This window comes from Microtus pennsylvanicus, chromosome 13, assembly GCF_037038515.1.
Source record: "Microtus pennsylvanicus isolate mMicPen1 chromosome 13, mMicPen1.hap1, whole genome shotgun sequence".
NCBI lineage: Eukaryota > Metazoa > Chordata > Mammalia > Rodentia > Cricetidae > Microtus > Microtus pennsylvanicus.
Window position 1 is genome coordinate 21,497,582 of NC_134591.1, and position 15,686 is coordinate 21,513,267.

At 40.4% G+C, this 15,686-nt stretch overlaps 1 protein-coding gene across 1 annotated transcript in view; it reads left to right on the top strand.

The window, feature by feature from the left end:
• Ccdc171 (coiled-coil domain containing 171) overlaps positions 1-15,686 on the top strand; it is a 332,057-nt gene that overhangs the window by 78,046 nt on the left and 238,325 nt on the right. Inside the window, exon 10 of the mRNA XM_075944990.1 lies at positions 6,114-6,252. Within this exon, the coding sequence (XP_075801105.1) occupies positions 6,114-6,252 (139 nt within the window). The remainder of the gene's footprint in view (positions 1-6,113; positions 6,253-15,686) is intronic.

Here is a 15,686-nt window from a genome sequence, read left to right on the forward strand (position 1 = left end):
TTCCACAACACCGAGCCATCTTTCCAGGCTCTGAGCTGTCTATTTAGAATATCTTCATTTTTGCCAGGATGGAATACAAAGAAGGAGAGAGTAGGATTTGATAAAGGGAGTGGGAAAGCAAAGGGGAGGAACAAGAAGCTTTCTGATGGACCCAAAATAGAGAGATTTTGTGACGTTTCCATGCCGTGTGTGACTGTGCTTTCCTCATCTCACTTCCTTCTGTAACCTTCCCTTGTCTTCTCTCATGATGGCCCCTTCCTCCACTCGATAGTCTCTGTTTTCATGTTGTGTGGGTGTTTGAGTGTGTGCATGTGCACTGCACATGTGCATTTATGTATATATTTAAATCTGTAACCCAGATGAGTGTAAATGTGGTATTTGACTTTCTTCTTTCTACTATTCTCTCTTGTGAATGATACTTTTTAAAAAATATTTTATTTTATGAATGTTTTTCCTGCATGTATGCGTGTACATGCTGGTGTTCTCAGAGACTGGAAGAGGGTATCAGATCTTCTGGGATTGCAGTTGTAGACAGTTGTGAGCTGCCAGGAGAGTCTGGGAGTCGAACCTGGGTATACATCGTCTTCTGTGTTGAGCCATCTCTCCAGCCCCTGAAGCACACTTTTAGTTTAGAGCTTTGAGATGGGAATTTTAGGGTAGGATGTGAAAGACTGATGTAACAACAGCTAAGAACGAAGCTATAAAAAGTAAATGGTACCAGAATATTAGCAGTGGTTGAGCAGTTTTGTTCTTATTTAGGGATTAAACCTGGATTTTCATAAATGATGGGAAGGAGGGCTTTCTAGGGTGGAATGGGAGAAGCCAAACACTTGGTGGCTAGATTCTGGCCACCTGGGTCTGGTTCTGCAGCTTCAGGACAGTGTCCTCATGGTTGTGAAAAGTGGTCACATGACAGATTGCAGTGCCCAGGGCATAGTGGCTGATGGGTATTGGCAAGGAGGAGGTGCAGTGGCCGGAGAGCTCCTGGCAGGATCAGATAAGCTCCATGCCCAGAGCTCCCATGGTGCAGGCCGTCCAGACGGAGCCCACGAGTGCCAGTGCCCAAGGCCACTCTTCACCTCACATTGTTGCTGTCACTGGATGGGGCCGTTAAAGTTGTTTGTTGCCAGGATTTCCCTGGGTGGCAGGAGCAGATATGTACGACACATCTGCATTTCAGAATCAGAGTTCTAATGCACAGTGTCTTAGACGTGATGCACCGCTATGAAATTGTTTGAGGTGGAGCAAACCGCATTTATATCACTACGTTTTCTTAGCTGTAAAGTTTCCTTAAATCTAAAACTTACAGGAAAAGCTTTTTAATGATTTTGGATTATAGAGCTTTCAGATGTAGTTTGATCTTAATTAGTTCTGTAATTGATTATTGGGCAGTAGTAGGGAAAAGATTGTGATAAGCCTTAAATCCAGTCTACATTGAAATATAATTTAAAATGACTTTAAAGATAGGATATTGAATCGACTGCAGATAAATTTTATTTCTTGTGTTCCTCAATAATTAGGAGCTTCTTTATTTTTCTAAATGTGTTTCTGAATAAAAACAGTGTTATGGTTTAGTGGCACTGTTATTTATGTTCTTGTTAAAATACAGCCTAAAGAAATGCTACTTGTTTTAAGGAACATATTTATTGACAAACTGTTAGTGGAAGTTAAAATAATCAGACTCCATTAAGGAAGCATCCTGGCTATAGGCTTCCTTCTCGTCTGTTCTTCCCCAGCCGTCTGCTTTGTAAGTCCTGACTCTCCCGGGATCCAGGAGCTCCCTAACCTGCGCCTTTCTTTCCTTACATGTTCTTACTGGCTGTGGCTGTTAGAAGTGGAGAAGCTAGCTTTATATCACATTGCTAACAGAAGGGTATCACACCTCATTTTAGCGATCTTAGAGTTTTACATTTTTAAAGTATGTATTGTTTTTATTTTATGTGTGTGTGTGTTTGCCTGCATGTGTGTGTCTGCACCATGTGCACTTAGTGCCTGAGGAGGCTAGAAGAGATGTCAGGTTCTCAGGAACTAGAGTTTTATGTAGGGAGTTGACACCTGCTGTGTGGGTGCTGGGAACTGAACCCGGGTCCTCTACAAGAGCAACAAGTGCTCTTAACTGCAGAGCCATCTCTCCAGCACTAACCCTAGGTTTTGAATTTTAAAAATGGCACAAATTATACATAAATTTAATGTTATTAAATAAATTAAATAAATGTTAATATGTGTTGAATAATAGTTATTTTGACTAAAATACTGACTTTTATCAAGTTAACACTTGTCCATAGTTTAAAGAGTAAACAGCACTGCCAAGATGATGAGACACAGCAGCATGATGCCTTTGCCTTTGGCTCTCAGTTCCCTTCATGTATGGCAGCTGCTTAATATTTACTGCTGTTGCTTTGATGTTAACTTTATGTTTAGTTTAAAAAGATTGTCTTTTATTGTAGAAAGATTATATTTTTAAGTGTGTATGGGGGCGGAGAACTTGTGAGCACATGTGGATGGAGGCCAGAAGTTGATGCTGGACCCTCAGGAGCTGCTGCTCTTAGACAGTTTGGAGTCACCCAGAGTGGGCACTGGGAATGGAACTTGTTTTTTTTTTTGGAAGTACTCTTAATTGCCGAGCCATCTCTCCAGTCCCCAACTTTAGATTTTAAAATTGTATGCATGTTTTGCCATGCTTTTGTTCCTACCTTTAAATATTATAAAGTAACCTCTGCTGCTTGAGCTCTATTGCCTGCTTCTGTCACATAATATTTACCTGTTCCTTCCTGCTTCTATTCCCCCAGAGTGATAATCTGAGTGCAGCATCCTTTTTCCTACACTATTTTCTTGGTAACTTGTCTTCATGTTTCTTTATGGCAGTCTTATTAGATATTTTGTTTTTCATTTTTCCATGTGCTTTGCTCGTGTTCTTTCCAGATGCCTACAGTAGTATTTGGTATAGTAGCGAGAGCAGCTGAATCAGCAGATAAGGCACAAATGTAGTTCCTTATTACCCCATGAATGGGTTTAGCTTGTGATTAAATAACTCTTTTTTTATTTTTCTTTTAAAACAGGGTTTTCTCTTTAGTCTGGGGTGTCCTGAGCTTACTGGTAGACCAGACAGGCCTTAAACTCAGAGATCTGCCTGCCTCTGCTTTCTGAGTGCTGTGATTAAAGGCATGTGCCACCACGGCCTGGATGATTAAACAACAATAACACATACAGTGAGAGTTTGTTTGATTAACCAATCATTGAAGTATTCTTGTTTAGTTTTTATTTTAATTTATTATTTGAGGCAAGACCGGTCTCTCTATGTAGCTTTCATTGGTCTGCAACTCACTATGTAGACCAGGTTTTCCTGGATTTTGTTTTGTTTTATTTTGTTTTTTTGAGATAGGGTTTCTTTGTGTAATAGAGTCCTAGCTCTCCTGGAACTCGCTTTGTAGACTAGGCTGGCCTCAAACTTACAGAGATCCACCTGCCTCTGCCTCCCAAGTCTGGGTTTAAAGGTGTGAGTCACCATGCCCAGCTGTGTGGCTATTTTTAATTTAGCTTAATTTTTGTAGTTTTTATTTGTGTGTGTCTGTGTGAGTGGATATCATGTGTATGTGGAGGCCTGTGGAGGCCAGAAGAGGGTGTCAGAGAGTTACAGATGGTTATGAGCCACTGATGTCAGGAGCTCTAGGGCCAGACTAAAGAGCAGCAAGCACTCTTCATTCTGAGCCGTCTCTCCAGCCTCTTCAAGTCTAGTAGTCTGAAATTCTGTCCTCTTGTGTCTTTTCTAAAGTATCCCTCTGGGGCCTTTCTGTCTCTATTTGACTTTTCAGATTTCCTGATGTACTCAGGACCTGTCTTTAACATCCTCCTTGGAGTTCCTCTGACTTCTTCCATTGTGAGCCCCTTGATTTCTAATCTTGTGCTGTTGTCATTTGATTTGCTGCATTGTAAATTAGCTTCTTGGAAAGCTTATATATCAGGGAGAGTTTACAGGCACATCCTGAAAATGGCTTTTGGTCTTCACACCTTTTTGTAAGTCAGCTGACTATTCAATTCAAGTGTCAGGCAAGCGTGACATCATCTGATTCTTGATCTTTTGTTTGTGGTCTATGGTTTCCTCTGGAAACTCAGTGTCTGCATCTGAAATCAGAGGCAAATGATCTTTTACTTGGTTTATAGAGACTCACTTTGTAATGCATGATGAAATAATAATATGGATGACTTTTGTACTCTGTGGACTCTCCTCTCTTGATCCAGCGTTCAGAACTCTCAGGATGCCAGGCCTCTTGTGAGTTGTTTCAGCCTGGAACTTTGACCATGTGTATGTCAGGACTCTTGGACTGACTCTGGATTTACATACCTTTTCTTTACTTTGCTCCATTTTCATTGTTTATTCTACTTTCTAAGAGATTTACCTGCTATAAATGTAGCATCTAATTCTTCTATACACATTTAGTAGTGTTAGTTAATTTACCTTGGAATATCTTTGGTTCAAAAGACAGTATGCAAGTCTTCTTTGCATCGTGCCCTGAGAGGGGAAAATGTCAGAGTATGGACAAGTGTCATTGGAAACTTAGCCTCTTGCTCTTCCTTTAGCCCGAGTGCACTGCTGACTGTGTCAGAATCTCCCTGTGACCCAGCTTCACACAGCAGAAGTGGGTCGACTGCAGCTACTAGGAAGCTCTCAGGCTAAAATGGTGACGCTGATTGAATCGATGTTATTCATATGCATGTGAATTTCTAAAGCACAATACTCATGAGCTGCCTTTCAGTGATGTCCACATGAGAACATACACAGCTCCATGTGCTAGCCCTCATGGAATCTCAGCACTTGGGAGGCTGTAGAGGAAGTCTGGCAGAGTTTAAGCCAGCACAGTACATTTACAAAAAAGAGTTCCAGGCCAGTGTGAGCTACATGATGAACCTCTTATAACACAAAACCAAACCAGTGTAAACACAGTTTAATGCTAGCCTGAATTACATTTAAATAATAACACACATTGTATTGTAAAGAAATTTATATCCTTGTTAGAACACAGTCCAAGAATGGAGTCATGTGAAAATTCAGAATGTTTGTGAGAAAACTCAAGGAAACAAGACAAGAGTCTTGTGACCTCAGTTCTTTCAAAACACAGAATCGTGTTTAGAATGTGTTATTGTGCTTCCCCAGTTTGGGGGATAGGAGTGAGCTTGCTTCAGCTGTGGTTATTCATGTGCCTCAATGGAAAAACATATTTTTATCATGTACAACTTGTCTTTGTCATTGCATACTTCATTCAGGTGATTCTTCTTAACTCCCAAGTATAAATTGTCTGATGCTCTGAATAAATTTGGCTATTACGTGAGACTTTTGTCCGCCTTATTTTTAGTCCCCCTCTCCCAGGTTCATGTCTCCAACTAGAGCAGTAAACATATCCTCAAAGTAAATGAACATTTTGATTTTTTTTTTGTTTTTGAGTTTTCCTTACGGCAAATCAATTCTACTCGAAGGGATACAAACATTTGTTTCATTTCTGATGTATGTTAATAACCTTATCACTCATTTTAAGATAATTTTCTTGGGGGCTCAGAAGATGGCTCAGTCAGTAAGATCACGTGCTCTGTAGTCATGAGAGACTGAGTTTGAATCCTCATCACCCATGTTAGAAGTCAGTGATAACGAGCTTCGGGTCAGTAAGAGACAGTCTCGAGGAGAACACTTATACCCTGCTGTTGCCTCTGTGTGTGTCTGTGTGCACAGGTGTGTTCACTTGCACACTCAAGAGCTTACAACATTCATACTTACTCACAACCCCACCCTATGAACTTTTATCAGTTTAAGGCAGTTTCTGAACTGACTTAATTGAGACGGGTAGATTTTGTTCATCAAAAATAATGGTGATATCCCAACAATACTATTCCATTCTCTTTTTTGTATTACCTTGGACACAGTTCAGATACCTACTGTCAAAGGAGAACTGTTATTCCATTAAAGTCTTTCATTTAAGAGTGCATAAACCTTTTCATTTGAAAAAAGGAAAATGGGCATTAAAAAGCCTTTTGGCATGTAGACATGATATATAGAACATTGCCTACTTGTATGAAAGAGAAGTACATTTGAAAAACCTGCTCTGACATTTTTAACTTTTCAGATTAGAAAGAGAGTATTTCTCCAAAAACAAGAAACTAAATGAAGAGATCGAAGAACAGAAGAAAGTAATTATAGATCTTTCAAAGAGACTCCAATATAATGAAAAAAGCTGCAGTGAGTTACAAGAGGAACTTGTGATGGTAAGGTTAAAGATAGAAACCCTATGGCAATGGCTTTATTGGGTCATATTTGATGTGTAGCAAGTTTATCCCCCACCGTATATCTTGAGATAATAGTGTGAAAGTAATTTTAGTGACATCGTTCAAAGTTTCAAGCTGGAAGTTCCAGTTGCATCAAATATATGCATAATTCTCAAACTTGGAACAGTTGGGAAAAACCAATTGAATTAATAGTTCTCAATCATATAATGTTTAAAAATGATTTTATGATTTTACTTAGGTGGAAGATAATCAGGATTTATAAGCAATAGATCTAATAATTTTAGTGACTTCATTTTCTGATCATTTTGTACATAAACATTACATTTCATAAATATCTAATCAAATTAACTATTGTGAGTAAGCTAGCTATCACATATTTTTTCCCCTAAAATATTGATATTTTCTCGTGGATCATCTTTTGTTTGAAAGGTACCAGCATCTCCCTGTTGCATCAGAACACACCCAGCTTTTTGTCATGTAATCTGGGGGCTCTTCATTCTGGGTTCATGTTAGCTGTCTGGCTGCCTTTCATCTGTCAGAATTCTGGCTTTTTAACATACTACGATTATATTTTTATACTCTTGTTGACTGAAATGCTCTTTGTTGTCCATTTACAAATGCCTGCCCATCCTGTAAAGTGGTGGGAACCACAGCAGGGAAGAAGGCATAGTTTGTAGTCACACTGCACGTCCTCCAGCCTTGTTTCATCGTGCAAACTTCCTTAGAGACTTGGCTACTTCCCTTTCAGTTATGTCAGATGACTCTTGGAGATTCGACTGAGGAGAATGAAAGTTATTTTTCTTTCCCAAAAAGGTAATGAAAGGGTTATATTAAGAATCAGTGACCAACTCAGTGCTTCCAAAGGTAGTTATGGAATTAAATTAAAACTCATTAGTATTTAAAAATTATTTTTGAGATTTAAAAAATGTATTTTGTGTGCATGAATTTTGACTTGAACATATGTTTGTGTGCCACATGCACACAGCGTCCCTGGAACTGAACTACAGACAGTTGTGAGCTATCACATGGGTGCTGGGAATTGAACTTAGGACCTCCAGAAGAACAGGCAGTGCTCTCAACGTCTGACCCAGTTTTTTAGGTCCTCTTCAGTATTTTCAAATGTTCCTACATTATATATAGTCCCTATTCATCATGAGATGGTCAGTATCTCAGATTCAGGGGCCAATCCTGTTTGCTGTGTGTGGATCATTTGTCATCTGAATGTGGGTTTAGTAAAGGTAAGACCTTCCTATTTAGTGTGCATCACTGATGTGTGTAACACATATCCACAGTCTGTTCTGTTCCCCCACAGTTTATATTTAAACTTCTGCATTCTAGGCAAGCACTCTACCACTGAGCTGTTTTGTGCGTGTCCTGGTTCTTAACTCTTAGTTCAAAGGGATGAATTGGTGAAGAAAAATACCCTAGGGTGGCTGAGCTTACTAAACATTCTTCTCAGTAGTTTGGAAAGTGGGTCAGAGTGTAAGAGTGCAGAGTTCAGTCGTTATCACTCCAAAAGTTGCACAATTTTTCCTAGTCCTAGCCTAGAGCTTAAAAAAGTAGATTTAAAAAAAAGCAAGACTAACTTAATTCACTACAGAGTTTATGGGTGTTTTGTGATCAGAAAATGTACTCGGTTGCAAGAGTTTTAATTTTAGTTTTTGACTTTTGCATGTTGATGGGTAGTCTAAAGTAAGGCAAGTTTCAGCTTACCCGAAACTTTTTGATTGGTATTCTTTCTATTAAACTGATTGTTTTGGTGGTGTTGAAAATTGTAGACTAATTGTTTTGCTCTTTCTTCCTCTCTCTCTCTTTCGTTTTTTTTTTGTTTTTTGTTTTTTTTTTTTGTTTTTTGAGACAAGGTTTCTCTGGAGCCAGTCTGGCCTCAAACGCACAGAGATCCTCCTGCCTCTGCCTCCCAAGTGCTGGGATTAAAGGTGTGTGCCACCACTGCCCAGCCATGACTAATTGTTTCTTTAAAGCTTGATAGGTCATAAAAAGCAGTTGCAGAACTAATGAGAGATGTTTAAAAATTATTGGGTTGTAACCAAAGTGATGTAAAGCTTTTGTGTCAAAGTAATGACGTTTTCCATCTCATTTATCTCTGAAATTCTTTGTATCTTATTTTTATTGTTATTTTAAGTTAGCACACAGTGACAGGGTTTCTAAGTTATGTTTTTTTCATTCTATAATTAAATACTTTAACAAATGTGACTTAAGGGAGAAGAGGTTTACTTTGCTGTGTGGAAAGATAAAGTCCTTGATGATGAAGGAATCATGGCAGAGGGGCATGAGGGAATTAGTCATATTCATCTGTAGTCAAAAAGCAGAGTGATGACTGCCTGGGCGAGCTCTGTTTACACAGCCCAGGGAACGGCACACCATAGTGGGTTCTTTAACTGAATCTGATCCCTCGTAGTCATGCCCAGAGGTTCTTCTTATCAAGGTGACAATTGAGATCCACTGGCATAATTTCGTTTTGGCATTTTCATACACACATATATCATATTGTCTTTTCCACACATGTCTTATTTTTTCATCTCTCTGCTTTTTTCTTTCCTATTGCCATTTGTCTTTCAACTTTAATTGTTGTTGTTTGTTTGTGTACTCCTGAGGCTTGAAACCTGAGCCTCCTGCATGGTAGGCAAGAGCCATACCACTGAGTTTATATCCCAACCCTGAGGCCTTTTGTGTTTTCTGTTTTTTATTATTAATGATGTGTGTGCATCATTGTATGTGGGTGTGTATGGAGGTCAGAGGACAGCCTTTGGAAGTTGGTTCTCTCCTTCCTTTGTGGTTCCGGGGCAATCAAACTCAGTCAGACTGGAGCAGCAGGTACTTTTACCTGCCGCCCCTGTTTGAAGTTACTGTTATTTCCTTACCTGACTGTATTAGGAAATTTAAATAGCAGTTAGTAAAAATTATTGAATGAAGATAGTATTGCTAGTAAGTATATTTTTCCTTCTATAAAGTTATTAATTTATTGCTTTTCCTAAATTTTATTGTCATGTTCTTTTGATTTTCTTATTCATCTGTCATTGCCTTTAGTATATTGATACTTTGATAATAAGGGAAAAGACAGGAAGCAGAAAACTAATGGATTGAATTAATTTTCTTTATATTATTTTTTTTTACTTTTTAAAGATTTATTTATTATGTATACAGTGTTCTGCTTGCATGTATGCCTTCATGCCAGAAGAGGGCACCAGATCTCATTATAGATGGTTGGGAGCCACCATGTGGTTGCTGAGAATTGAACTCAGGACTTGGAAGAGCAGCCAGTGCACTTAACCTCTGAGCCATCTCTACAGCTGTCTTATTTGTTTTTCTTAATAAAATTTATTTTCACAGTTTAATACACACACACACACACACACACACACACACACACACACACACACTCTCCCACCCTTCCATATTCTCCTCCCATTGCCATGGACCCCATTCTCCCTAAAGGTCCTTTCCGAAGTCCTTTCCATGTCTTTTGTTAAGTTTGTGACCCATTCAATTTAACCAGGGCTTTCCACATGCGTGTGAAACTATTCTTTGAAGAGTGAACTCAGCAGTGGCTACACAACTTAAAAGACAGTTACTTTCTCTCTCTTCCAGCATTTCTAAGTAGCCAATAGCTCCCCAGGGAGGAATAGGGCTCCGGGAACCTCTCCTTCATCTGTGTGACTGACTGTCGACAGGCCTAGGAGTCTATCTACATTCAGATAAATGCACTCGCTCTGAGTTCATGATTGCGATGGCCTAGTCATCATTCCTACAGGATAGCATTTCATGGCTCTTCTACCCACCATCCAGCTGTCATTTCTTTCTGCTCCCTCTTCTATAATGTTCTCTGAGCCACAGAGGGGATGAGGTGAGCATTCTGTTTAGGGTCGGACACTCAACAGTCCCTTGTTCTTAGCATTTTGACCAGATTTTGTGTTTACAGCCATCCACTGCAATAAGAAACTTCCCAATCACAGCCAAGAACAAAACAGGTATTTAAAAGATTGCTTGACACCTTATCAATTTAATAAAACAATAGTAGTAAGTTTCAGTCAGGACCTATGGCCTTCCCAGACATTAATTTTTGACCAAGTTTATGGAAGAAGGCATGAATTCTTTCCTCTGGATTGGACCTCAGATCCAATCGGAGGACAGCTAGTTACCTCTTATCCCAGTTAGTTGTAACTATCAACTTGATACAACCTAGATGCACCAGAGAAGGAATCTATCAGCAGTATTGCCCTGATTAGGCTGACCTGGGACCTATCTGTCATGATTGTCTTGGTTGTTGATTGATGTAGGAAGACCCAGTCCACTGTGGTGACACTGTTTCCCGGGAAGGTGTTCTTGGCTGTATAAGAAATCTACCTAGGGGTGAGTAAGCTCACTAGCAAACAGCATCCCTCCCCAGTTCCCACTTAAGTTCCTGCTCCAACTTCACTCAGTGATGCAGAGTAACCAGTAATCTGAAAAAACCCTTTCCTCTCTTATATTACTTTTGGTCTAGAGTATTTCATGACCACAACAGACATGAAACTATAACATACCCATAAGTCAAGCTATTACTGTATCAGTGGGCACATCTTGCCTGATAGGCTGATATTGTTCACTCAGCTGGGTAAAACTGTTGATGAGTATTCCCCCCTATAGCCTTCACTGCACATTCTGGAACTATGTATAAAGGCCAGCAGGGAGGGAGCTCTAGTTTAGTTCCATATTGATTTTTCTATGTCCTATAACCAGTGTGTGTGGTGTCGTCAGCATTAGGGTATTCCCGGCTAGTTCTGTGGGCAATCAAGAGCAGCTGCAACAGCCTGTACAGTTCTGGGGCCTCTGAGCCCCTCCGGAACAATGGCTAATAGGGAGCCATCCCACGCCTGCCCCGGGATTTTCACTCCATCACTCATGGCTTGTGGGATTGGTACTACCCATCCATGTAGGGTACATATGTTTTTGTTCTCTCTGTTTCTTATTATGGTAAAATATATGAATATAAAGTTTAACTTTTTAGTGCAAAGTTAACTAAATATTTTACATACTTATTTATTGATTTTGTTCTTAACAAACCAAGGCAAGGTGTTTGGTAACACAGGCCGTATTGATGAACTCTGGTTTTGCTGACTTTGCCTTCAGTAAGGTGGAAGGGAAACCAAAGGTGATTCCTGGCGTCAGCCTCAGGCTTCCATATGGACAGATGTGTACACACATGCAAACCACTCCAAAATAGGAAAATAGAAATAAAATAACAAGTTAAAAGGTTAAAGCCACAAAGCATAAATTTTGTAGTGTTATATCTTAAAACTCTGGTTTCTGCTTTGAATGAATACTTTTCCATATGAAGAGAATTTGACTCATGAAGAAACTTTTCCTTTTCCTTTATTCATTTTGGGAACAAAATTGTTTTCATGGTGGTGTGTAATCTTTCTGACATTTATTTTCAGCATAGGTGTTTGGTGATTGACAGGATATAGAGGGTAACATAGAGCATGCACGCTCGTTCTCTCTTCATGCCAACAGCGTATTTCTAGTTGAGGTCCTGTTCAGGACCATTTTTCAAGCCTGGTCTTAATTTTCTCTGCTGCATTGGAAGAGAAAAATTAAAATCGCTTTCCTCGTTGCTTTTCCAGTGAAGCCCTGATACTATTAGTAAGACACAAGGGCTTCAAGCAGTCTTGAGACATAAATAACACTGTGTAATCTCGCACAGCATAGTAAGACTTAGGTCTAAAAGAGACTCTGTATGCCCTAGTTCAGGACATACAAAGTGTTAGCAAACCGCCCTCAAAGCGATTGCTCCTCTGGTTCAAGACATATAATACAAATATAGACTGTAAGTTTGGAAAAGTCCAAACTGGGTAAATGCCCCCCCTTTCTTGAGTCAGGGCCTCACTATGTAGTTCTGGTTGGTGTGCAGCCACTGTGTAGACCAGTCTGGCCTCAACGTCACAGAGATCAGCCTGCCTCTCAAGAGCTGGGGTCAAAGGTGTGCACCCTTTGCCCAGCCTTTCTTGGAGTTTTAAAAACTTTATTTAACAGATAGTCAGGTGAGTTTAAATGACAGTGAAATTCCATTTATCTTCCGGTTACTAATTATTGGCCTATGGTGATTTTTAATGTCATAGAATCGAGTTTCAACACAGGACACTTAAAAAGTGAAGAAAATTAGGTTGATATTCACCTGACCATACAACATGAATCTTGAAAGAATTTTCCTAGAAAATATTTTGATTAGGACCCCTGTTAGGTAGCTCTCACCTCCCGTCACACCAAGTCCAATGGCTCCTATGCCCTCTCCTGGACTCGTGTGTGCATCATACCCGCCCTTCACATATTCATACTAAACAAGCAAATAAACACACAAACAAAAAACCCGGAAAACTTACAGTTTTAAATTTAAAAAATCTAGCTTTCAATTGTAAAATCTGATAATTGGACAATGGTTTAATCAGCTACTGAATAAAACTACATTTCTAGTAGAAGCTGCTTAGCAATTGTGCATATTAAAAGCATCCTGGAAGCGCAGTAGCTGCGGCAGGTCTGCCAGAGAAAGCTGATTTTGATACTCTCTTCTTTTGAAACAGGGGAGCTTTCATTTTCAAATCGCTATTATTGTGACTTGCCTGGTGCTTTCTTCAATGAAATTTTCTTAAGTCCATCATTTCTGAGATTTGTTTTCCTGCCATTCAGTAATATTTAGCTAGAGCTCTAGGAGAGACCATATATTGAAAAGGGAATTCTAGTTCTCATGAGGTTTTGCTGGAAAGAATGTTTTATTCCCTGAAGAACTTATGATTGAAAAGTCATGTGAACATCTCCTATGCTTTGGAGACTTAACTTATTGCATAATAATAATGACTGCTCTCATTACATACAATTTTGGAAGTGCTCTTTGATTGTTATGCTTTGTGGTAAAGTTAATGTTCTTTGATATTTTTGCTTCAAATGTCCTGTTGAATTTTGTAGAGAGCATTTTCCTGATTCTGTTGAACATGTTCAAAAGTAATGGATTAATGAATATTTTATTATAAAATTTAATAAAAATTATTGTTTGCTATTTTTCACCAAGGAAAATAGTGTTAATACCATGAGCACTGTTTTAGCTCATGTAAATATCACTGTCTCTCTTAATGACCTCAGTATTTGACACTGTTAAGGAGTGTCTATCAAGTGTATATCTATGTATATTTAGGCAATTATTATATGGGGCTGGATTAATTAATAAATTCAAAAGTAAGCAAAATATGAAAATACAATTCTTAGTTTTAGCCTTGGGAAAAAATGGTGATAATATGTAGGGGAGATAGTTAGATAAATAGGTGGGTAGATAGAGAGAAAAAGAGAGAGACAGAGACAGACAGACAGATTGATTTTGATTTATATGAAGGCCCTGTAATGACTTGTGCATGAAGTATCCCTCAAAAGGTTTGAAATATTAAAGTATGGGTCCCCAGGTGGTGTATCCAGTCATTGAGCGGTAATAGAATCATGACAGCTCTGACTTAATTAGCAGACCAATCTGTTGATAGACTCATAATCTGATGGCATTATTGGGAAGTAGTAGAAACTTTTGAAGCGAGGTCACAAGGGTATGTCCTTTGGGGAACAGGATTATGTCTTGTCCTAGATCCCTCTGTGTAGTTTGTGCTTGCCTATGGCCAAGAGGTGAGCATTTTCCTTTGACAAGTGCTAGAGACTTATATATATGAGTCTATGGGGTCATTCTCATTCCAACAACCATACCACATGAGAGAACATGCACTGTGTACTTCTGAGTCTGGGTCACCTTGTTTAATAGAATAGTTTTCAGATCCATCTATTTCCTGCAAATTTCATGGTGTTTCTTTTTCTAGAGAAAAAGAAACTATTTTTTAAGTGTGTGTGTGTGTGTGTGTGTGTGTGTGTGTGTGTAGTGTTCATAGAGGCCAGAGGTAACAGATTCGTGTACAACTGAAAGTACAGGGAGTTGGGAGCTGAGTGTGGCCAGAGCCTGAACTCAGGTCCTCTGGAAGAAAAGTATGTGCTCTTAACCATTGAGCCCTCTCTCCAGCCTCCAATTTCATTTTTCTCTCCAGCTGGGTGTATATACAGTTTTCAGTAACCACCCACGTGCTGATAGACCTCTAGGCTGCTCCTATTTCTTTGCTGTTGTGAATAGTGCAGTACTGAACGTGGATGTGCAAATCTCTCTGTGGGAGGTTGTAGTCCTTTGGGTGTGTGCATAGGAGAGGAATGGCAACAGCATCTGATATTTCTGGCTTTGTTTTTTCAAGAAACCTTCATATCTACTTTCCCGATGGCTGCACCAGCTTACATACTAACCAGCAGTACAAGGTTTCCTTTGTCAGCCATGTCGTCACTTTTCTTGATGGTAGTCTGTAGTAATATGGGGCGGCGGCGGGGCTGTGTCCCCAACACCCCAGCCGCCTGCTCGGCTAGCTTATGCCCCGAAATAATTACACAGACACTGTATTCTTTTAATCACTGCTTGGCCCTTAGCTCTAGCCCTTACTGGCTAATTCTGATATCCCAATCAACCCATCTCTAATAATCTGTGAGCACCGGTCTTACCGGGAAGATTCTAGGTCGGAGCTTCATAGCGTGCGTCTGCCTGGGAGCTGGGAGCATGGCGTCTCTGCTGAGGCGTCTGCTCCCGAGAGGAGAGCTGTCGAGTCTGACCTCACTTCCTCTTCCTCCCAGCATTTTGTTCTGTTTACTCCACCTACCTATGTCCTAACCAATAAAATGGGCCAAGGCAGTTCCTTTATTAGCCAATGACCTTCCTCCATCAGTACTCATTCTGACAGGGGGAGATGGAAGCTCAAAGTAGTTTTTAAAAAGTTATTTATTCCTTGACTCTGCCTCCTGTGGTGGGCATGGGAGCTGACCCTCCCCTTTACCAACTGCAGCACTCAGGAAGTGGACCCTGTGTCTCACCTGGGCAGCACAGCAGAGCTGACCCTGTTGACTGGTACTGCTGAACTGGCCCCTAAAGGAGCATGGGAGGGCTGGTCATGCCCCTCATTTGCCATGTGGTAGTGTGGGCGGGGGAGAGATACCCCACCAACCCCTCGCTGCTTGTGGTGGGTGGGAGAGCTGCCCCTCACCAGCTGCAGCTCTAGAGCTGGCCCTGATGGTGCATGTGCGGGAACGCTGACCCTGAGAGTGTGGAAGCAGAGCTGGCCCCTGCCCCTTGCTCATTGCCACAAGGGATGAACTAATCAGGGCCGTGCTGGAGAGCTCACCCGGGTGGGGGTGAGGACGGCAGGGAGCTGGCAGGGCTGACCCACTCTGCAACTACTCAGGCCCAGAACCAGGGTTATGAGTTGGCCCATCCATGATTTGCAGGAGCATGTGAAGGGGCCAGTCTCCACGAGTCAGGACAACAACAGGATATCTGAGAGGAGTTCCAGTGAGGG